Genomic DNA, 25,262 nt, shown 5'->3' with positions numbered 1-25,262 from the left:
TACACCTACTCTTCTATTACATTGGAATAAATGCTACACTAATATGATTTTTTCACTTTTTTTTATCCTCGCTTTGCTAATAAAAATGATATGTATCCAGCCGATGTTTTTAATAACTGAAACATATGTATAAACGCATAATAGGATATTATTTTTAATTATGGAGAATAAACAGATATATATATATATATTGACAATTAGAAGATAAACTCAATTTCTTTCTGCAAAAATAATTTTAAAAACATATGTCTTTACACAATGTTTATTATATTTTTTTCTAATGATTAAATACTTTTTGAAAGAAATTAAAAAATTAAATTAAAAAATTAAATTGTTAACATTAAAAGTAATTTTTTTCTTTTATACCCATTAAAGAAAAAAAAGCTTCAAATGTAGATGCATATATATTTTCCGATATAATTATTTATGTATTTTAAGCAGATTTATTACATAATAATCTTACGCTGCAAAATGTTGTCATCGTGAGAGGAAATATTTTTCCTGCCGTGATACGGAAGGATTGATTGGCTCGTCTCATTAATAAAATAAGATTTCTTGCCTCTCTTGGCTTGAGTTTGTACCATTCAAGATCACACATAGCGCGATATAGGCTTTCGCACTTAACAATCAATGTGCAGAATAATATATCAAGATAATATGATATGTATGTAATAGTATTGTACAATTTATTTATATTCTTTAGAGTATATATAATTCACTCACTTGCTTTGTCACAATCTCCCCGGCGCCGCAATAAAGAAACGTATGTGTAAGCAAAATAGTAATACCCATTAATGGGAAACATAATTGCGAAAAGGAAAAAGTTTCTTCGGCGATCACCTGGACAATATACCTTGCTAATTAATAAAAACAGATTAATGTGAATCGGATCAATAATATGCGCATAAAATTGGATAAAAGACAGTAAAAAAATTTTTTTCCCATAAATAAAAGTGCAAGTGTTAGATCTTGTTAAGTCTTGTTAAAAATCTTGTTATAAAAAACTTACAGTAAGTAATAGAAATCCATGTAGACAAAATAAAATAGCGAAATAGATCACTAAACCCAACATCATTAGTGTAAAAGTATCTTCAATCATATTGGCAAATCTACCATATTAATTTAATAAGTAGCTTATATATTTTTAATATATATCATATATTATATTTCATAAAATATATAATTTTAAGAGCTAATATATATGTGTATATATATTTTACATTTTAATTTAAATTTTCTCTATTTTGTTAATTTCTTAATAAAAATTACTTCTTATTTTTTAGTAGACATATATTAAACAAATTTACACATGCAAAATTATTTCCATTATTATTTATATTTTAAGAAAAGTATAAATATAAATAATAGAAAATATAATATAATATAATTATAAATAATTATAAAATATCAGTAATAAAACTTCTACTTCACATTTTAAATTTTAAATAAAAAAATATAACACATATAACACTTCTCTCTCTCTCTCTCTCTCTCTCTCTCTCTCTTTTTCTCTCTCTCTCTTTCTTACACACATATTGAAACATTAAATTATTAATTATTTAAAATTTTTAATTATTTTTTAAAATAACGTATAATTATTTTCTTCCACAATCTCTTTAAAATAAATGTAAAAAATTATTATATTATTATATTATTATATTATTATATTATTATATTATTAGATTATTAGATTATTAGATTAATCTAAACAAAATTTAATAAAACAATATTTTCCAAAATAAAAACTTTTCTACATTTTGTTTTTAATAATCATATTATTGATTGATTTTTGTAGATACCTGATGAGCCGCAGATGTTTCATCACAATGTTGCTCAGAATGTAGGTAAAATTCTGATATGAAGTTAAAATGGTTATACGACCTCTGAAGTTTTCCAACTGACCGCAGAAGTGAAGGATCGTAAGTCCGAGAAAAGCGTCCACCGACGTGTAAGTAATAGCGGCCAAGAAGATGGTGAGGGCTTGAATGACGTATGTCAACTCGAATTGCGGGCTCGGATCTGTATCGTAAAAATAGTAAGTCTGCAACGGTAACGGTTTGCCCGGATCCGTGAGATTCGTCAAGTGCCTTGTCAACAGCAAACCGAAATACGGAAGAACAATGACAACGACGAACGCCAACATCATCAGAACATATCCACTGATGACGATCGTCCGAGTGATCTGCGCTCGTCCTATCATCACATCTCTTTCCTTTACCGTTTTTAATTCCGTCCAGTCTTCCGCCATCATATTCACGATGGCTAAGAGCGCTTTGTGTGAAATACAGTAATCATTGACATAATGATATTACATTTTATTCTTCGTGCAAAAACATTTGAACAAGTATATTTGAAGAATATTATTCTTCAAATATATTTCATATATTTTTTATAATGGATACAAATTAAAACACGTTTTTGATTTTTGCGTAATACACTTCAGAATAATTCTAGCTGCACATACCTGTCCGTTTCCACCGCATGACGATAAGTTTCAACGAGACCACTAGCAAGGGTAAGGTAACTTGGATATTGTCTATCATAAGTATCATATCGCCCCAGATTCGTATAAGAGAACATATGAGGGGAATACCAGAAACAAACGTCACTATGACAAAAATAATAGCTATGCGAAGATCGGAAGCGATCTTAGTCTTATTGTTAGTAGTTTCATCGCTTCTTGGCCATAAACCGATCAGTTCCAAACCTAAACGATTTAATTTGACCGCCCATACAAAATCTAGCAATATTTTTTTAATATTAAAATGTAAGTTTTTTTTAAAGGAAATTATATATTCTTAAGTAGACCGAAAATAAATGTTTGTCAAAGTTTTAATTATATATATATATATAAAAACAAGATAATATATTTTAAAGTTTTTCTTAAAAAATGGGAATCAAACTTTTACTTAAAAATTAATATATTTATTCACAAAAATTGATGCAAAATTTATTAACAAAAATAAGTATGTACACTTTTAAATGATAAAAAAAGATTTAATTAAAAATTTTACAGTTCCTGAAAAAAAATCATAAAAAAACCTCTTATTTTTGGCTTGTCAGAAGATATAGCTCCTTACAATAAATACAAAAATTGTATAAATTAAAATGTGCGGAAAACTATAAAAATTCTAAAAGATTTATGAAATCAAAGGTAAAAAACTGATGAAAAAGAAATATGATTTTAAGTTTCTAATAATTCAAATTGCAACTTCAATCTCAAAATTAAAGCGAACATTTTAAAGTTTAAAAGTATCACAATCGCACTGCAATCGATGTGTAAAGGATTTACACTAGTTTTGTTAATAATTTTCATGTTTCATTAACAATACAATAATCCAAGAAAATTTTCGACGAAGGTATAACTTTCACTGTGAATAATCAGGAATAAAGAATACGTAATAGACACTCGATACCTCTGTAACCCGAATGTTTTGAAATGTCCATGTCGAAGACTGAAGTTCCACGCTGTACCATCGAAAACAATGATCATCACGCATGCTCGCGACACGAGTGCGACAACCTGTGACAGTCTATTTTTCATCGAAAAATGCATTAAATATTACAAATGTTACGCCCACTTTTGATAACAACTATTCGTTTCACGCGATAAAACTTTATGCGAGCATAAGAGGGTACGTGGCAAAAAGCAGATGTCTATACCACTAATAGAAAGGGAGTTATATTGTGTTAAAGGTAAGTAACGAACTTTTGTTGTGCAAGTTTCTTCGTACTTTATAATGATAATCGTATTCATCTCCCATAACGAGAGATAATATTGCATGTTCATATTGCATTTTTAATCTCTATAGAGGGGAGCTCGTATAAGAGAAGAAGACATAAGAAAACTTCAGTCACGCACACACAAAAAAAACGTTCAATATCCTGTATAAATTGTAAGAATATCAATGTCTATCTTAAAGATATTTTTTTTATAATAAATATTAATAAATACCATACTATTAAAAGAGATATAATATACATATATATTACATATGCATATATATTAAATTATTTCTTCAAAAAGATGTGAACTATCTTTCGATAATTACTCTTAAAAATATACTTTTAATGATTTTTTCAATTTAGACACATAGAGATTATTATGTTATAGAGAATTGTGTGGTTAGAATGGTATAGAGAATTATGTTATTGTATAATAATAATTATTTTTTTACCATAATAATTTTAATATACATGAAACATCTTCGTCTCTGATATTATTGATTAGTTTTACTTATGCGAATTAATAGAAAAAAATAGTGCAAGTTTTGTTAGTGGATTTTTGGAATATTCTAAATATATATAAATATTAAATATTATATTTATAATAATACAACTTATATAAATTTTACAAATTATTACTATATTCTGTAACTAATATAATTATTAATTTCCTGGCCATTTTTATCTCATATATTATTATTCATCTTTTTCAAATTCCAAAAAATATATGATGTAACTTCTCTCAAGCTTCAATTTCGCGATTTGCTAATAAGAATGATATATAACCGGCCGATGTTTTAAACAACTAAAAAATATACTTGTACATTTTTAACCGCGTGAGATTTCGCTTGAAATAACAAAAAAATATTTTGATTACAGATTATTAATTCTCTTACGCTGCAGAATGTAGTCATCGTAAGTGGAAATACTTTTCCCGCGGTGATGTGAAAAGATTCACTGGCTCGTGTCATCAGTAAAATCAAGGCTCTTCCTTTTTTTGGCTCCAATTTGTACCATTCCAGATCGCATATAACACGGTACACTGCTTTGCACTTATGTTAGCACATACAGCACATATAATACGGATATATCTGTGTTATTTCAATATATCGACAGTTCTTTGGTAAATACTAATTAAAATTAAGATTTAATTGAAGATTCTTTATTTCTGTTTAAAGAAAAAAAATATAAAAAAAGAAAAAAATCTAAGCGAATAAATTTAAAAAAATGAAAAATTTATTAAATTAATTTCAGTTAATATATCTACAAAAACAATTTTATTTATATAATAAATATTATACATAATAACGTGTTTTTTAAAAACTCGTTTAATTTCATCAAACTAAACTGACAAGTAAAACTACAAAGCTGTACAAAAATTTATTAGTTTGAAATATTTCGATATATCTTTACATTGGTTATATTAAATTTATTTCTTATATAGATTTCGTATATGCAACTTACTTGTTTCGTTATAATCTCTCCGGCACCGCAATAGAGAAATGTATGCGCTAATAAAGTAACAATACCGATTACCACGAAGCATACTCGTTGAGGTGACATGTTACTTATATTGTCACCGGTAAACACCTAAATAATATCTTATTAATTAATAACATTACAATCACAGGTAAGAAATACTTCATATAATTTTTTTATTATAAAAAATGAAAAAAATACAAGAGCAAGAGAATGAAAAGAATGTCTCAACGTTTTTTCTCATCGACACTTACAGTAACCAATAGAAATCCGAATAGACAAAATACAATACCAAAATAAAATACTAGTCCCAACATCAGTAAAGTAAATGTATCTTCGATATTTGCTGCGAATCTATAGATTATAAACACGTTCAAAGCTTTCATCAAAGATTTCATAAAAATTATAATTAATAAAATGCATATAAGTTTAATTATACAATTTAACAAAAAATAATTTTTGTCTAACATAAGAAACAGAGTAATTATTTTTCATAGTTTTTTTTCATGTCTAGTTTTGACGACTTTGGTTTTCAAATTGCTGAAAAAATAATCTATTTTAATCATAATCATCTTCAATCATAAATTTATGACGTTAAACTGTGGATAAAAATTGTGATGTAATGGATTTGGACGCCAGAGTTGTATGTAATGTTGAAAAAAAATTATGAGAAATAATTATTCTCTTTTTTGTATTTTTTGTTGATTTATTGTAAAAATTTAATTTTAATTTACTAATCATTATAGTAAATTTAACAACTGAAATTTTTATAGAAACACCTTATCAGTCGTATATGAGTTTGCACGTTGTCGCGTAAAGCGCTATCGAAATCTTTGCAAGAGACCAAGTTGGCAAGTCGGTATCTAAAATTTTCCAACTGACCGCAGATGTGAAAGATCGTCAATGCAAGGAAAGCATCTACTGATGTGTAAGTTATCGCGCCTAGGAACATCGTCACGGCTTGGATACCAAGAGTGAGCTCGAATTGCGGGCTCTTTTCCGTATCGTAGAAATAATATGCTTGCAATGGTAACAGTCTGCCATGATTTGTGTGATTTGTTATGTGTCGAAAATGTAGACCAAATGACGGAAGAATGATGAGCACGGTAAACGCGAATATCATCAAAACGTATCCGCAGATACCGACCAGCCGAGCAGCTCGCGCTCGTCTGATCATCACGTTCCTCTCCCTGTCTATCTTCAAATCTACCCAATCTTCCGCCATCATCCTCACGAGAAGCGAGATAGCTTAGAATAATTTAATATAATCAACTTCATTTTTCTCTTTTTTTTAAATAGAGGAAGAAAAACATATTAAATTATATTTTAAACCTTATAAATCTAAAAATATCACACAAACATATATTCTATTTTTTTATATAATTTATAAGTATAAATCTTTTCTCTCTTCCTCACATATAATTAAAGTTATTATATGGAAATAATAAATAAATATTAATAAGATAATTGAAATATATTTTTAATGATATTTTTAATTCTAAAATTATTATATATTTTTTAAACTAAATTTATATAAATTTTAGTTTTAAAAATTTTCAAAAATTAAACAATTTTATTCTTTAAACATATATTGATCAAATATAATTAAACTAAAATTATTGGAAAAATATATAACATTAAGATTGTATATTTTTTTATAATATTTTTTACATATAGCTTTTTTATACGTCTCTTTTTCCTTCTTACTCTCTCTAGTGTCATAATCGAATGATTATAATGAGACAGATTTCAAATATACCTGTACGTTTCCATCGTATGATGATTAGTTTCAGCGAAACCATCAGCAAAGGTAAAGTAGTTTGGAGATTGTCTATCATGAGAATCATATCACCCCAAATATGTACTAGAGAACATATGAGAGGAACAACTGACAAGAAAGTTACTATAACAAAAATAATGCTCACGCGAAGATCGGAAAGAAAACTGTCTTTAGTTGTTTTATCGGTTTCGGGCCACAAACCGATCAGCTCCAAGCTGACCCGATGTAATTCAACTGCCCATACAAAATCTAACAGAATTTTATTACGTAATAATTAAAATATTTATTATATAAGAAATGTAAAATATATAAAATATAAAAATTTAAAAATTCAGAAATGTAAAATTTTTATAACAGTTTAAGATTTCATAGATTTAATTACTTATAAAAATCGAAAAAATTTCGTTATTTAATCTTGTCAGAATCAAATAAAAATGCAAAAAATTCTTGAATTTATAAATCTGAGTATAAATCTAAAGCAAAAATAAAAAACTTATCTATCAATTGAACAACGAAAGATACAAGATGAAATATATCACTAGAAGTGTATGGAATATATGTACAAATTTAATTCTATTTATATAAATATTTCTCCTTTTGAACTAATATAATAAAATAATTATAAAAGATAATATAAATCGTGAGTAAAAACACATGTGATAAACACTCGATACCTTTGTAACCCGAATGTTTGGTAATGTCCATGTCGAAGATTAATGAAGAGAAACTTGCTATCCCCACTTCAAAAGTAGCGAACAATGATCATCTAACACACTCGAGTGCAACAACCAGACTATTTTTTCGAAAGACATTAAATATTACAGATGTGCTATCTCTAATTGTGATAATAGTTCTACGTCTCGTAAGGAAAACTTTATCAGCAATAAAGGCATCGATGTCTATGCTAATAAGAGAGATATGTATATTATACCATCATACATAGCAAGCTCGTCGAACTTGTTATGCAAGTTTTTTTGCAGCACATATACTTACCTTGTAACAAGAGATAATGGCATAGTTGAATTTTTAATGGATCCCTGTAGGAGGAACATGAGAACAGAAAAAACTGATACAAAAAAAAGATGAAAAAGATGACAAAGGTACGATCATTCCATAAACTATACCCTTGTGTATATACTCGTTTAGAATGAAATAATCATTGAGAATGAAATATTGAATAATTATAATATGTGCGAAGTGATGATATAATATAAATTTTATAATTATCTATTATTCAAGTTTTTAAAGATTTCCAATTTTATAGGAAATTTGTGTAAAATTGATTTATGTCATATTTTAGAGTCTAATGCATTTCTTTAATACGAGACACGATGGATCGAATATATTTGTCTTATTTTTTTATAAATCTATTTGTATAAAATAATAAAAAGATAGATGTGATAAATTTAAGAAAATTCTTGCATATAAATCGAAACATTCGATAAGACATAAAATTTTGCAATAAATAACAAATAGCGAAATAAATAACACAAATATACTTTATTTTTACCATATCAACATATAGATTATCGACTATAGATTATCGACATCAACATATAGATTATCGACTTTTATTCGTAATTATCTAATTAGCAACAATTTTTTAAATAATTAAATATTTAAATCTCGTTAATTCTTTTAATTAAATATTTAGTAATAATACACTAATAATATTTCTGCTTCAGCCCTGCTTTGCTAATAAAAATGATATATAGCCAGCTGATGATTTTAATAGCTGAAAAACAATATATATCTCTACTTACAAGTTAGATGTATCAATATGAATAAGATTATGTTAAAATATGCAAAAATGTACATTATTTTAATGTGATGGATTATTAATATAATCTTACGCTACAAAACGTGGTCATCGTCAACGGAATGACTTTTCCTGCAGTAATGCGAAAAGGTTCACTGGCACGTATCATTACTAAAATTAAGTTTCTTGCTTCTGTTGACTTCAGTTTATACCAATCAAGATTGTACAGGGCACAGTATATCGCATCGCACTTAACATTTACATACATAATGACATATAGATATCTATTCCAATCTATATCGGTCGCTTTCACAAGCATTAATCAATTAATTTTTATTATTTATACATAATATCAGATTATAACTTTGTCTTTCTTTCAGAAAAATCAAAAAAATCAATTATATATATAATAATTAATGTTTATGGAGACGTGTATATATGAAATATAAATTGAATATAAATATAAGCTAATAATTCTTTAAATGTATGTGCTTTCTTTTGACAAATAACTCAAAATAATAAATCAAGAAAAAATGTGAATTATAACGCAAATCTGTTTATTGATTTGAAAATATATGTATGTATTACTGAACTAAAATTGAATATCAGTAGTTGCGATAAACATCAATATTAAAATCGGATTAAACATTAATATTAAAAATCTTTAATATTTTTTGAATAAGATGTATTACTTACTTGCTTTGTTATAATTTCGCCGGCATGACAATAGAGAAACGTATGCGCTAATAGAGTAACGACACCAACTATCACATAGATTATTCGTGAAGGAGAAACGTTCTCTGCGTTAGTGACCACCTGATCAATACAAAACATGTTTTACTATTTATTTAAAAATAGATTTTTAGATTTTTAGATTTAAAGATTTATTTTAAAGAAATATTAAAATTTAAAATTTATTAAAAGAAATTAAGATAAAGATTTATTTAAAGATATAAATATTTTAAAATATACATAAAAATATAATCGCAGACAAGAATATAACATGCAGTTTTATGTATTCTAAAAAAAGCGTAATACATTAATATTTGTAATGCATATCTTACTAAACTTACAGTGAGCAATAGAAATCCATATAAACAAAATACGATACCAAAGTAAACTACTAGACCCAATATCATTAAGGCAAATATATCCTCGATTTTATTGGCAAATCTACAAAGAACATATATATTTAAAAAAGATATATGTATTGAAATATTAAAAAATAAAAATATTTTGCAGAAATAAAAGAGCCTATGGAAAATGTGCAAAATCCTATATAATTATAGGTATTTTTACATAGATATTTAATAAATACAAATTATGCGTCTACAAAGAATTTAATATTTAAGAGTAAAAATTATATAATATAAATTTCATTTACAATCATATAATGTTTGTAAGGTTCAATTTGTATGAATAGTGTTTCCACTATATGAAATACTATTAAAACCTGTGGAAACCTGATGAGTCGCAGATGAGCGATCACGCTGTTGCGTAGAGCACAATCGAAATCTTTGCGCGAGGACAAGCTGATTAATCGCCGTCTGAAGTTCTCTAACTGGCCGCAGATATGGAGGATTGTGAGCCCGAGGAAAGCATCCACCGACGTGTAAGTTATAGCCGCCAAGAAGATCGTCATGGCCTGAACGAGAAGCGTCAATTCAAATTGCGGACTCTTATCCGTGTCATAAAAATAATACGTTTGCAGCGGCAACGTCCTATCCCGATCCGTAAGATTCGTTAGACGTCTGAATGGCAGACCGAAGCAAGGAAAAACGATGATTGAAGTGAACGCGAATATCATCAGAACGTATCCGCAGATGACGATCAGCCGTGCAGTCTGCGCACGCTTTATCATCACGTTTCTCTCCGCGTCTATTTTCGGCGCCATCCAGTCTTCTGCCATCATTTTCACGATGGATAAGAAAGCTTGCAAATACAATAGTGTGATATATAAAATAGGACCTCGCATGAGAATTTTATTTGCATTTTTTATTTATTTATAATAAAAAAATATCCATCTTTAGAATGATATATTGAAATTATTTAGAATGATATATTGAAAAAATGTATCAAATAATGTTCAAATTATATAATCTTTTTTGAAAACGATTTTAAATTGAGATTGATTATATCGTGATTTAGGAAAAGATTGCCTAAACGCATCATTTTTCAAAAAACATTATATATTTTAAACATTATTCGATTTTTTCAATATATTACTATAAAGAGGGATATGTTTCATTTTTTTTAAATTTTTACTACATTTTAAATATAAAAAAATTATAAATCAATGCAGTTTAGAAACGAGTCTCTTAAATCTTACCATAAATTGTCAAATTGCACATACATATAATGCATATGAAAAAAAACACTGTAAAGTTTGAAAAGTTTGAAAAATAAAATTACTTTTTATGAGCTGTGATATACAGAATAAACAGCATATAACAACTTAATTTAATGTTAGAAGTAATATAAACTATATACTTAAAAATTTAATAGCAATTTTTTTTAAATTTACATATATAATTTCCAATTTTTAATATAATATAGACATGTAATTCTTTCGAGATAAAGAGAATCTAAAATTAAATGTCTTATGTTTAGAATAATTTTAAGCACGTACCTGTTCGTTTCCATCTAATGATAACAAGTTTCAACGAGACCACTATCAGAGGTAACGTAATTTGCAAGTTGTCTATCACGAGTATCATATCGTTTCGAACTCGTATTAGAGAACATATGAGAGGAATACCGGAAATAAACATTATTATAACAAAAATGATTCCTACGCGAAGATCGGACGTGTAATTATCCTTAGCTACTTTGTTTATTCTGGGCCATAAACCGACCAGTTCCAGACCAAATCGATTTAATTCCACGGCCCACACAAAATCTAGCAGAATTTCAACATTAGAAAGCAAAAACGCTATAAAAGTACATTAACGCTATAACAACGCTATAAAAGTACATTAAAAACCTAATAAACGCTATAAAAGTACATTAAAAACCTAAAGAAGAATTCAGAGATTCAAAGAAAAACTTCAGACTTTTTTAATAATTCCATCCAATTTCCAAATCTTTTCATTTAATATAATAAAAAAATGATAATCTAGAAACTAGAGCAATTTAATTGTAAGATTCAAGAAATTTAACGTAAAAGAAAGATTCACTATATATTCACACATTATATGTAGAAAATAGTAAAGAAATGTAACACATATATAAACTGATGTTATATAATAATTATTGTTTTAAATAGCAATATACAATAATAACATTAAGAATTTTTAGAAAGTAAATTTCAAAATAAGTGCGAAAAACATGATAAACACTTGGTACCTTTGTAGCCGGAATAATATTCGGAAACGTCCATGGCGAAGACTAATGCGCGAAACTTTGTTCCAATCCTCGTCAATATATGGCAAAAAATTCTCATTACGCATGCTTGCAACACGAGTACAACAACCTGCTGCTTCTCATCGAGGGGTGCATTAAATATTAAAATTATTTTCTCCCTCTCAGACGATTACAATTGTTTGATAACAAAACTTTACAGGCATAAGAACAAGTCATAAAAAGTGTCATAATATCTAATAAGAGAGGAAAATGTGAGGAATATATACTATGTGCCACATTATTCGTCTTATCATATTATTCGAACTTTTTAAAAGTTTCTTTACATAGTTTGCTATATACGCGTACAAAATGCGAAAACAATACGTAAATGCATTTTTAATGGATTTTTATAGCAAAGAATACACGCGAAAAAATAGAGAAATTACAGTTAATAAGCAAAAAGAGGCATTGCATTGCACGTTCTTACCAATATTTTGAATATTTATTTCAAAAACATGTCGCTGACATGAAACATGTATATGAATATCGAATCAAACAGATGACATATTTTATAATTGTCTTTAGCGTTAGTCAAGTACATATACATATAAATATTGAAATCCTTTCGAAATACATTTTTCTCGTTCAGATTTCTCTTCTTTTCTCTCCTCATATTTCAATTATGCCTCTTGGTAAGTTTTGCCTAAAAATCGCAATTTTATATTTATTTAAAAAATATTTATTTTAAAAATATTTATTTATATATCATATTAAATACAAAGTATTATAATAGGCGACAAGTTTTTGTATTTTAAAAAAATTGCGCTTCTGCGAACTAACGCTATAAAATTTCAATTGCAGTATTTATAAAAATATAACATGAAGTATAGTGAAATTTATTAAAATATTTTTAAATTATTTTTCTACGTTATATTAGAAAACACACTATATATGTTCTACATATAACATATATTCTATATATTTGTAAAAATCTATTATAATACATTATTCGCGTTCTTAATCAAAATGACTGAGAAAAGGGAAAATTGCATAAATAATGTGTAATCATATTATTTAGATAATTCATACATTTTATTTATTTTAATTTTAATAATGTAATAATTTTTGATATCTATTTTAATTTTAATTTATTTTTTAATCTACTTTCAATATTTACTTTTCTCAATATAGATTTCTTCATTTAAAATTATGTTGTGACAAGAACATCTAAAAATGATCTTATAAAATGTAAAATTTTTATAAAATAATTAAACAAAAGTTTTTAATATATTTTTATAAATGATACATTTTTATTCTCTTGTATTTTTTTGCGTCTTGAAATTAAATTTTGTTATGTTTCTAATCAATGTATCCTAAAATTTTTAAGATATTGTAAACTGCATTAAATATCTCGATCTGAAGTTTATAGTTTGACAAAAGACCAGTCTTCTCTATTGAAATCAACACCCTATGTAGTCTTGGTAAAAATATGTTGAATAAAAATTTTGAGAAAAATTCAATTTGTTTAATAGTATTAAAGACAAAGCAAAATATAATTTTCGGATGCAGTATCATCTTTATGATCAAATTTATAGATAATTTTTCCATAGGACATAAGTCCTCTTGTTCAGTCAATAAGGCAATTAAATTGAAAGAATCTAATATAATTTTATTATTTGGATTAATTCCTATCAAATTTATTAGGTTTGTAATCGAAGATAATGCATTGGCTCGTTTGTATCTCAAGAGAGATATTTCTGAAGATATATTGAAATGACTCATGTTATGATTCTGGTCACCTGAAAAAATATTACAATAATATATTTGTTGTGAGAAATACAAATATTAATTTTTTAAAAGATTAATTTCCATATTAGTTATACTCGCATTTTCATTTACAAAAGATATATATATCAATTATAGTGTAGCGATATTAAATAAATAGCTTTTTTTCGATTATATGATGAGTTTATATAAATTTAAAAAAAAACGCGCATGTAAAAGAATAATATTAAAAGATTACAAATTGTGACGATACATTGCATTATATAAAATTAGAGAAATTTTATGTATCATAGCGCGTCATTCAATCCTATAATTTTAAAAAATATTAAAAATTTTCATAACAAATTTTCATGAAAAAGATCGAAATTTTTTTAAATAGTAATGTTATATAATTATCATTATATAACATTATTATTTAAAAATGGTTTAAAAATATTTTAAATATTCAACGTTAAATATATTATTATATATTAACTATATAAATATTTTAATATATAGTAATAATATATGTTAATATAATTTGTATAAAATTTGTATAAAATTTGTATAAAATTTGTATAAAATAATTTGTATAAAATTATATATTATGATATATAGCTTACCTATAGTTTCTTCTATTAAATCGACATTTTCATTATTATATATCCTGCAGGATATATTTCCAAATATTACAGCCAGACAGAAAACAAGAATTGATATTTTCATTTTGCGAATAATTGGCTTTAAATAAAAGTATAAAAGTTTTTTTTTATCTCGTTAATCCACTTTTGTCTCGTCTCTTGTCTTGTCGAAGTTTCTCTGGGTAGACACCTTTCCGAGATCTTACTTTTATCGTTTTCTTTCAATCAGTTTGACAAAAATAGTTTTATACTGTTGGGCAGAATATATGGCACTACGTACTAGTAGATATAAATTTATTGAATCTCACGTAAGTGAAATGACAATGCAGAGTGCAATATAATAATATGCGTCAACAGATGGAATGCAATAATGTTGAATTAAGAGAATTAAGAGAGTAACACAAAGACACACAACGATGACGCAACATAACGTAACGTCATTAAAAAAACGTACATAAAAAAAAGTAATATAGAGAGGGCACAATGAGAGTTGACCGGTGGTCCGGTTTTGACCCGGACGGTCAGGTATTTAGGAGTCTTATCTGGTGTCCGGTTGACAAGTCAAATCAAACATCGGACGTTTCTAAAATTGTTTGAAAAACAATATTGTAAAAGAGAGAAAGGAAAAAGAGAAAGAAAGAGAGAGAGGGAGAAAGAGAGAGAGAGTTTCTTACTTGAAATTTTGTATTTAATGTAGTTTTATGTTTACTGTTTCTGTCCGGTTTTGTCCAGTTAGATTTAGTCCCACGAAATGCCCGGTAGTTTAGATTTTTGGATTTGGCAACCCTAAGCGCGATAAGGGCGATGATTACAGCGCCACTGGCGTGATGAGCGTTAGGAATGAATTTCCAACATATGCAATTTTTTGAAAACTTGACATTCTAGCTGATATAAATTAATCGACTCTGTACATAATAAAAATGGCAAATGATGTTTAAAAGAAACGTTGTATTATTTCGCAAATTGATATTGTATTTTCTAATTATATTTATACCATCCAATTAATCTTAATAATGAATTAATAATGAATTTATTTTAGGTGTTTTACGTTTTTTTATCCATATAAAATTTTTCTTTACTTTCTTTCAATAAATGTACAATCGCGCATTCAAGTTTTAATTAACTGCTCACTCGGAAAGATAAAAGACTAATAATAATGAACGACTTTTAATAGAAAAAATTGATGCTGTTATTATCTGAACTGTGATGAAATAATTTCAATTAAACATATAGGTGACATTATCATTTTTTAGATTTTTAGATTTTTAAGACATTTTTTATGTACTTGGTGTATTTTTTGTAAAGTTTTTTTAATGGAATAGATTTTAATGGAATAGATGGAATAGAAATTAGAGTCCTTCTTGAGAAATTTTTCTTGTGCCTCTTGGTGAGTTCTGCTAAAAATACTAAATAACTAAATAACTAAAATAACAAATTTATACTTATTTAAAGGATATTTAAACACAAATAATACGACCGGTTTTTGCATCTTGAAAAAAGTTACTCTTCTGCTGCGAAAACTGGTATTGTAAAACTCCAATCACAATTGGATTCATCAAAGAATATTAAGATAAAACACAATACAAAAATCTAATTATTTCTTTAAATTTATGTGATCACGTACACAAGAAACGCATAAACAATGAAGAAAAAGTTTAAATAATAAATTTAAACAATAAATTCGTATTCTTGTCGGAATATTTCTACAGTGGACATTATTTCTTATGCCATTATACAATATATTTTATAATAATTTTATTTATAAATGTCGAATATTGAGTTTTGAATAACATAGAACTTTATTTCTGCAATAATACTAATAAAATATACTAATTTATGAATAACTAAATGATGATACATTATTATATGATTCTTAATTCCGCTTTGCTAGAAGTAAAGATATATAGCCAGCCGAAGTTCTTAATAGCTGAAAATAATATATATCTTTAATCAAGAAGCGAGAGATTCTATAAAACGATATTCTATAAAACAAAAATTAAAATAATTGTTAAAGAAAATAATGTTAATATTTTTTATATGTTTTTTTATCTATATTTGTTAAAATAATTTTTTATATTAACATAAATAGAGAGAAGACATATATTCTTGCTATAAAAAATTCATACTACAAGAAATTATAACATTTAAAAAAATATCCTAATTAAATATTTGTTAAAAAAACTTCGAAGAGGAAAATACATTGCAATATAGATTTTATTAATAATCTTACGCTGCAAAATGTGGTCATCGTTAACGGGAGAATTTTTCCCGCAGTAATACGAAAGGGTTCCTTGGCTAGTAACATTAATAGAATAAGATTTCTCGCCTTGCGCGACTCCAATGTATACCACTCAAGATCGCAAATAGTACGGTATACCGCGTCACACTTAATAGAAATACATATATATATTTATAATTGCAATAACAATAATTAATTATATGATGTATCTGTAATTATAATAATATTTAAATTTCCATATTTAGAGTCTCGTTGCCATTAATAAAAAGTAAACATTAATAAAAATTAAATTCTTATTTTAATTTTATCGAATTTATTTTAATAATTTCGAAATATATATATGTTTTTATCTTTATATTTAAAAACATAGAAACAAAAAAAAACATATTTAATTTTAATGAATTAATTAATATTTATAAGTTAATTAATATGTTGTATAAAATTTATATGTTGTATAAAATATATATTTATTAAATATATATAATACAAATATGTATAGAATAATAAGCATTAATACTTTCTTAAAAATGCGACATCAAAATTACTCAGTGAAAAATGGCACAAATGTAACTACATAGAGAGACACATATAAAAAATATATAAATTTTATATACATGTAAAAAGCGTTTATTTTAATGAGAATATATGATCAACAGACTTATTGTAATCTATAAAATTCTCATTACGACGCACAACATTTTGCTGTGTTTATGTGAATATATGATTTACTTGTTCGGTTATTAAATCTCCGCCAAAGCAGTAGAGAAATGTTTGCATAAATAGAGAGACGACGGCAACTATCATGTAACTTATTAATGTGAAATTTGCAACGTTTAAGTTTTCGTCAGTCATTACCTAAATAATATATCTCATTAATTGAAAAAAAAAATCAGATCGATATAAATTAAATAGACAATTACATGTACCAACAAAATATAAATTATTATACTCATTAGAACTCTTACATACACTAAGCAATATGAATCCACATAAACAAAATCCGATACCAAATTGAAATATCAATACAAACAACATTAATGTAAATGCATTTTCGGTATTATTGGCAAATCTACATAAACATATTAAAAAAAATATTATATTGAAATTCTCATACTATATGCAGAAATAATTATATATAAAGTGTCTTTCCATTCAATATTGCATTATTTAATGAATTTATATTTAAATTGTATTTTGATATAATAACAAACTTATTTATATGTATTTCGATATAATAATAAATTTCTTATAATAATAATTTAGACATAAGTTGTCCTCCAATCCTGTCCTCCTTTATCAAAATAAATAAGAATCTATTAATGAAAAGTTGCAAAAAAAGGAATACAGATTCTAAATTGAATAAAAAAGAGAAAAAGTACAAGAAATATGTGACACATAATCACACGTATTAAAAAGTACCAATACACAAGTTAATAACGAGTATATAATATTCGAAAAAGAGAGAGACAATGTCTAAGATAAATTTAATATTTTTAAAAATTAAAAATCCACACACCTTTACTCAAGACTTAAATACTTGCAGAGATTTTGCTGAAATTTTATTATATTTATTGCATTATATAATTAAAACCCACCTGATAAGACGTAAATGAATTACTATGCTGTTACTCAAAATTCTGTTGAAATTTTTGCACGAGATCAAATTGTTTAAGCGGCCTTTAAAGTTTTCCAGTTGACCGCAGATGTGAAGGATCACGCATCCAACAAAAGCATTTACCGCTATGTAAATTATTATTACTAGAAATATTGTTACAGCTTGAGCGAAGAATGTCAATTCAAATTGCGGACTCTTATCAGTGTCATAAAAATAATAACTTTGCAGCGGTAATGGCTTGCTCCGATCCGTGAGATTCGTTAAATGTCTGAATGGTAGACCGAAGTAAGGAAGAATAACGACCAAAATAAATAACGATATTAATATAATAAAACCACATATCATAATTAATCGAGCCCTCCGAGCGTACTTTAGCATTACATTTCTTTCAACGCTTAGTTTTAGCGCTAACCAATCCTCTGCTATCATGTCTATGATGCATAAGAGAACTTGGAAATATAAGAAAGCGATATTGATAATATAATAAAGTTATCGAATGACATTAGTAACTACTTTAACATATCGAAAAACAAACATTCTATATATATCATAAATTATTCTAATATAATATAATACATTATTATGAGAATAAATGTGTACAATTATTTTTATTATTATAATCTGATATGTGATTGTAGTAATAAATAAAAAGTTGTAAAAAAATTTCGACGAAATAAAATGTGAACGTTTTACATCATAGTTTTATACATGCCTGATTGTTTCCATCGCATGATAACAAGTTTTAATAAAACCGTCAGAATAGGTAATGTAATTCGTAAATTGTCTATCATTAATGCCATATTGCCCCACACTCGCGTAAGTGCACAAACAAGAGGGATGCCAGAAATGAATAGTATCATAATAAAAATGAAACCTGCACGAATGTCAGGACCGAGTTTTCTTTTAACGATTCCATCAGTATTAGGCCACAAGCCGATCAATTCTAAGCTCCAACGGTTTAGTTCAATTGCCCATATAAAATCTTTAAGCAAGACTTTTATTTAAAAAATTTGAATAGTAATCACAAATTTATAAAGTAGGTCGTAAAGTTTTAATAAAAATAATGCAAATGTGCTGTATATGTATGTGAGTCTATAAATAATATTTATAATACAATACTATGAGCCTATAAATAATATTTATAATACAATACTATCTTTCAGGCATGTAAATTTAATGTACACTATAAGTGAAAAACATACAAGAAAGATTCAGTACCTTTGTAACCCGAGGATTCCGATATGTCCATATCAAAATCTAATATGAATGTAGAGGTGTTGATCGGATTGTTCTTTCCACCCTCTATGAGACACCCTCAGATGACTGTACATACTTGTAAAGAGAGTACAAGAACCTGCTGCTTTTGCCGAAGGTGCATTAAATATTAAAGATGCTACTTCCAGTCGTTCACAGTTCTCCTTCATAATAAAACTTTATAAGCATAAAAACAGTTACGAACGCTTGTTTTAATAAAGTGAGGAATATATTATAACTCGGTATATCTTCGAACTTGTGTTAAAGGTTCTCTCATAAATTATAATGCTTCATGTATGTGTCATTCATGTGTCTTAACATTGAAGAGATAGTAGAAAGTAATTGTATGTTTGAAAAGTAATTGAAAAAAATTTCTGTGTACCTAAAAAATGATAGCAAAAAAGAAAGAAAAAAGTGCAATAAAAAAGGTATATTACGAACGATTTATTTTTTTTAATAATGTTGGAAGTATATTGTATATCGCTATATATTTCGTAGAAAAGTCGTGACAAACTTGTTTCAAAAGTTTTTTCATACTTTATAATACTTCAGATATGTGCGTTCATTTTGAAAAGATAATGACACGTAAACATGTTATGTAGTCTAAAAAGTTTTTTGTATAACAAATTGCATCAAGTAAGAAAGAAAGAAAAGTACAATGTGGAAGATATGAAATATCACATTTACTTTAAATACATATTTTTTGCATATTTATTGTCAGAACACATTTATTAATGTAACATTAAATAATGAATATAGAAAATTTCGTGTTAATTGTCTGTTTTTTTCTATATGACAAAAGTGCTACATAAAAATTTATAGCTTTATGAAGCTGTTCTTATATAACCGTGATTATTTTATAATAATGATTGTAATCAAACAAGAATAACATAATTTACGAAAAATAGCAAATAAAAAGTTAAGTGGAATGAAATTTTATTTTCTTTATAATACATATAATGATATTAATTTTTATTAGTATTTTTTAACTAGAGATAATATGTTTATTATTTATATTGTTGTCTACTAGAATGAATAAAATATTCATGTAGTAACTTGATTCTTTTAATTCTGTATTGCCAACAAAACTGATATATAACTAACCGATGTATTTAACAGCTGCAAATAAATATATCTACATTTAAAAGTTTATTTTCGGAACTATAAAATAAGATTTTTTTTAAATATAATATTGATCAGTGTCATTTGTATTTACATCTTTAATATCTAAATTTTTTAAAATTTACAAATGTTCTTCTATCAGACAAACAGATTTACTGAAATTAAAAGTAATATAAACACAATTTGAAAAAAGCTTTTTATTTTGATATTTATTAAAAAGTCAGAAAATGTTATTTCATATTTATTCATATATGGATTTCCCTCTTTTAAATGATTGATAATTTTATTATATTTTATTATACAAATGTAGAAGAGGGAAAGTGTAAGAGAAAAATAGAATGTAGTTAAAGTAGAAATTATTGATAACCTTACGTTGCAAAAAGTGGTCATCGTTAGTGGAACAATTTTTCCTGCAGTGATACGAAAGGGTTCCTGAGTTTGAATCATTAATAGAATAAGATTTCTTGCTTGTGTTGACTTCCATTGGTACCATTCAAGATCGTACACAGCACGGTATAGTTTTTCACACTTAACAAGGAGAAATATATAATAATATAATAATACATAAATATTCATATTATTCCAATATCGGTCATTATTATAAAATCATTAATAAAAGTTAAGTAAAATTTTATATATATGTATGTTAATTATATATATATGTAATAAAATAATAGAGTGTTTTTTTAACTTTTATCTTTATGCAAACAAAAAATATACGACTATAAAAAATTAATATTTTAAACACAGAAAAAGAATGAAAAGTTAATTTTAACATTTCTTTATAGCAATATAATTAAAATAAATATCAAAAAGCCTAACCATGACATAAAAAAAGAAATTAATAAAAATAAGGAATCAATAAAAAAAGAATTAATAAAAATATGCTTACTAAATTTATTATATAATATATCAAATACAATGTATAATTAAATGATAGTATAATTAATTTGATAGACGGCAGATAGTATGTACATATATCACAATTAGAATATATGTGTATATATAAGGTTGTAACTTACTTGTTCTGCCATTAATTCTCCAAGATAACAATAGAAAAACGTTTGCAAAAAAAATATAATGATAGTTGCTACCATGTAGTATATTTGTAATAAATTCTTAGTATTTATCTTCTCATTAGTTATTAACTGAATAATATAATCACTGATTAATAAAAACCAAATAAGAAAAAATGAATAACAGTAATTTAAATGAATATGAATACACACATAATACATATTGAGTGTATAAATTGTATATTTTAAAAATTAACACATTAAAAGATTTAAAAACATTTAATATTTTTAATATAGTTTATGTTACTTACAATAATGATCAGAAATGCGGATAGACAAAATATAATACCAAAATATGTTATCGATCCAAGCATCATTAAATTGAATATATCTTCTATTTTATTGACATACCTTCCATCATAGAATACATTTAAAATTTCATTATATTAAAATCAATAAAAATTATACACCTAGTACATATTGTGCAAAAATGCATGCTTAAGATTATAAAGACATGCAATAATGATGTATAACGTTTTATATTGCATTGCCTGCTAAATATTTTTTTTTAATAATAATAAATATATCGAAAATAAAAGCAACTTTCAATTCTGACAAGTTAAGTTTTAAAAAAATGAAATATTTCAATATAATTTAATTTAATGATGTAAAATGTGTAAAGAATTCCTCATTGAATTTTTGCAAAGAGAGAATTTAGATAAGGACCATTCATTTAAATAAAAAAATCTAAAAGTAAAGGAAAGAAAAAATTTATCTTACATATATAATGATAATATATAATCATCAGATATTTTATATGATCAAATCGCAAAAAAAAATTAAATTTATAAAGATTAAAATACAATATGTGTTATATATTATAACTTCTTCAAAAGTTCAAGTTAAACTTATGAAATTTTGTCATGTTACAATCAAAACTCATACTTAATAATTCGTAAATGAATCTCTATGTTGTCACTCAAGACTTTGTCGAACTCTTTACTCGGCATCAAATTGACGAACCGACCTCTGAAATTCTCTAATTGACCGCAGACATGAAGAATCACTAAGCCAAGAAAACTATCTACCGATATATATACTATGACGGCTAGATATGCTGTTATAATTTGATAAAGATATGTCAACTCAAACTGCGGACTCTTATCTGTATCGTAGAAATAATATGTCTGCAGAAAGAACGGTCTGTCCCCATCCGTGAGATTTGTCAAAGATCTGAACGATAGGCCAAAATAAGGAAAAATTGAAATTGCAGTTATTGTACATATCATCAGAATATATGCACAAATTACAATTAGTCGAAAAGTCCGCATACGCTTTATCATTATATTTCTTTCTACTTCTAGCTTTAACGTCATCCAATCTTCTTTCATCATATTTATAATGGATGAAAGCACTTAAATATGTGAAAAAAGCGATAATAAGTAATATAATTAAATATAATTAAATTTATATCTAATTTACTGTTATGTGTTAATTTATAATTCCAAAAGAAAATTAGTATATATTGAAATTTTAATTTAATTCGACTTATTTTGCAATAATGAATAATGAGTATATAACTCTTAATTCTTAAAAATGTTTTTAACATTACATAATTAATTTTCATATTATTATATAATATTATTCCCAATATGAGCATTAAATTAAATACTGTACTATTTGATATAAAATTGAGATCTCTCTATAACTACATATTACATATTACATATATCAAATTGATCTAGACATACCTGATTGTTTATATCGCATCATAATAAATTTTAATAACAACGTCAGGAGAGGTATTGTGATACGTAAATTTTCTACCATTAGTCCCACATCGCCCCAAACTCGTATAAGCGCATATATAAGAGGAATAGCAAGAATAATTGTAAGAGAAATGATAGTGAAACCTGCACGAATATCAGAACCAACTCTTCTTTTAATGATTTCATTCATATTAGGCCATAACCCGATCAAGTCTAAGCTCCGCCGGTTTAGTTCAATTGTCCATACGAAATCTTTGTGCATGATTTTTATATAAGAAACGTGAGTAGTAATTACAAATTTACATATACATGATAAAATTTTGACAAGAAATAATGAAAATATTATGTATCTACTCTCTAAAAGTGAATCAGTGTATTATCAATGAAAAACAGTAAATAATCACTGATTACAGCAGTTATAAGTACAGCACTGTAAATCAGTGATATTTTATGAAAGAATCAGTTAATAATTTTGACTGTTTTAATCAGTAATATTTCTTTCTATCGTCAGTAATATTAAACTATAATTCATCATCTCTTAATAATTTTCATTAAGTCGTCAGACATTTATTTGTCCGATTTATATATGATCGATTTAATACTTGAACCCTCTCTATTGAGATTGTATCATAAATTAAATCGAAGTAATACTTTTAATTTTATCTGTCGCTCTTTCCAAACTTTATATAATTCTTATGATTAAAACTAAACATGAGAGAGATAGCGATCGTAGCGGTAAACGAACTAGCGATTACTGGTTACAGTAAAATTTACTAGTTTTATAGTGAATTTTATCTTAACTGATCATAATCAGTGAGATATAAGATAAAATAACAAAAAATAAGCGTTTCCACTGAAAATCAGTAAAATACTCACTGATTCTCAGTGAAACCTTATTTTACTATTTAAATTAGTGATATTTTCATTGATTCACTTTTAAAGAGTATGTGTAACATATAAATTTTGTAATACAATACTCAAAAACATATTGAAAATTTAGCATGCACTATAAGTGAAAAATGTATAACAAAAATTCAGTACCTCTGTAACCTGAAGATTGTGATATGTCCATATCAAAGTTTATTACGGATATATTTATATTGAAGGGGTGTTGATCGTTGTATTCTTTCCACTCTATAATGATATGACTATCACGCAGACTTGTGAAGCGAGTATAATAACCTGGCTTTATCGGAGAATACATTAAATATTAAAAATGCTATCTCCCGTAAGTTAGAATTGCCGGCTTTGTAACAAAAGTTTATAAGGATAAGAACTGTTCGAATGTCTGTTTTTTCAATGGAATAATAAATGTATTGTGTCTCTGTATATCATTGAACTCGTCGAACATGTTTTAAAAGTTTTTTATACTTTATAATATTTTTTTACGTGCGCTTCTTTAGGTTCATTTTGTAACGAAACATAATGTATTTGCATGTTAAGTAGTGGGAAAACTTTTTTGTATAGCGACTACAGAAACTGCAATAAATAAAATGGTATAATAAGAAAAGGTAGAATGTTACATTTGCTGCACATATTTCACTCTCGCATCTTTGCTACAAGTATACATTCATTGATATAACATTAAATATAATAATTAATTGTATTAAGTAAATCAGTGAACTAAATACATTTGATAATTATTTTTAATATAATAATATTATCAACGTTTCACGCGGATCTGTTCGTGTAAACAAGTGATCCCATTGTTTTAATAAATTTATTGGCAACAATTCTAGAGGAATGATATCATCAT

General features: G+C 25.9%; 3 protein-coding genes across 3 annotated transcripts in view; all 3 read right to left on the bottom strand.

Moving 5' to 3' along the window:
- Window positions 1–8,127, bottom strand: part of LOC109610184 — a 48,159-nt gene extending 40,032 nt beyond the window's left edge. Inside the window, exons 1-12 of the mRNA XM_025408942.1 lie at window positions 7,660–8,127; window positions 6,965–7,234; window positions 5,985–6,453; window positions 5,460–5,559; window positions 5,191–5,316; window positions 4,545–4,778; window positions 3,417–3,468; window positions 2,465–2,740; window positions 1,800–2,271; window positions 1,010–1,109; window positions 724–840; window positions 464–619 (exon numbers count right to left, since the gene is read on the bottom strand). Coding sequence (XP_025264727.1) covers window positions 464–619; window positions 724–840; window positions 1,010–1,109; window positions 1,800–2,271; window positions 2,465–2,740; window positions 3,417–3,468; window positions 4,545–4,778; window positions 5,191–5,316; window positions 5,460–5,559; window positions 5,985–6,453; window positions 6,965–7,234; window positions 7,660–7,690 — 2,403 coding nt within the window. The 5' untranslated portion in view covers window positions 7,691–8,127. The remainder of the gene's footprint in view (window positions 1–463; window positions 620–723; window positions 841–1,009; window positions 1,110–1,799; window positions 2,272–2,464; window positions 2,741–3,416; window positions 3,469–4,544; window positions 4,779–5,190; window positions 5,317–5,459; window positions 5,560–5,984; window positions 6,454–6,964; window positions 7,235–7,659) is intronic.
- A 669-nt stretch (window positions 8,128–8,796) lies between these two features.
- Window positions 8,797–12,116, bottom strand: LOC105249268 (odorant receptor 13a). The gene is made up of 5 exons (XM_025409084.1): window positions 12,090–12,116; window positions 10,208–10,676; window positions 9,818–9,917; window positions 9,441–9,560; window positions 8,797–8,994 (listed from the first exon to the last, which is right to left on the bottom strand). The coding sequence occupies exons 2-5, from the start codon at window positions 10,654–10,656 to the stop codon at window positions 8,824–8,826; spliced, it is 840 nt and encodes a 279-aa protein (XP_025264869.1). The 5' UTR covers window positions 10,657–10,676; window positions 12,090–12,116; the 3' UTR covers window positions 8,797–8,823.
- Window positions 12,117–16,364: 4,248 nt separating this feature from the next.
- Window positions 16,365–19,648, bottom strand: LOC109609855 (odorant receptor 82a-like). The gene is made up of 7 exons (XM_020026908.2): window positions 19,564–19,648; window positions 19,058–19,327; window positions 18,326–18,794; window positions 17,700–17,799; window positions 17,460–17,585; window positions 16,722–16,877; window positions 16,365–16,418 (listed from the first exon to the last, which is right to left on the bottom strand). Exons 1-7 carry the CDS (start codon window positions 19,592–19,594, stop codon window positions 16,365–16,367), a joined length of 1,206 nt encoding a protein of 401 aa, XP_019882467.2. The 5' UTR covers window positions 19,595–19,648.
- Window positions 19,649–25,262: the final 5,614 nt, after the last annotated feature.

Source organism: Camponotus floridanus, unplaced genomic scaffold, assembly GCF_003227725.1.
Source record: "Camponotus floridanus strain SB8 unplaced genomic scaffold, Cflo_v7.5 scaffold24, whole genome shotgun sequence".
NCBI lineage: Eukaryota > Metazoa > Arthropoda > Insecta > Hymenoptera > Formicidae > Camponotus > Camponotus floridanus.
This window is presented reverse-complemented; position numbering and strand designations above follow the sequence as displayed.

Coding starts and splice junctions, on each gene's coding strand:
- LOC109609855 (XM_020026908.2), bottom strand. CDS start 19,594: ATGGACATATCGGAATCCTCGGGTTACAAAG. Junction 17,586..17,699: donor GTGGATTCATATTGCTTAGT/GTATGTAAGAGT, acceptor TATATTATTTAG/GTAATGACTGACGAAAACTT. Junction 16,419..16,721: donor CGATGACCACATTTTGCAGC/GTAAGATTATTA, acceptor TATTATTTTCAG/CTATTAAGAACTTCGGCTGG.
- LOC105249268 (XM_025409084.1), bottom strand. CDS start 10,656: ATGATGGCAGAAGACTGGATGGCGCCGAAAATAGACGCGGAGAGAAAC. Junction 9,918..10,207: donor GCTCATCTGCGACTCATCAG/GTTTCCACAGGT, acceptor TGTTCTTTGTAG/ATTTGCCAATAAAATCGAGG. Junction 8,995..9,440: donor GCGAAATTATAACAAAGCAA/GTAAGTAATACA, acceptor GTAAATGTTAAG/TGCGATGCGATATACTGTGC.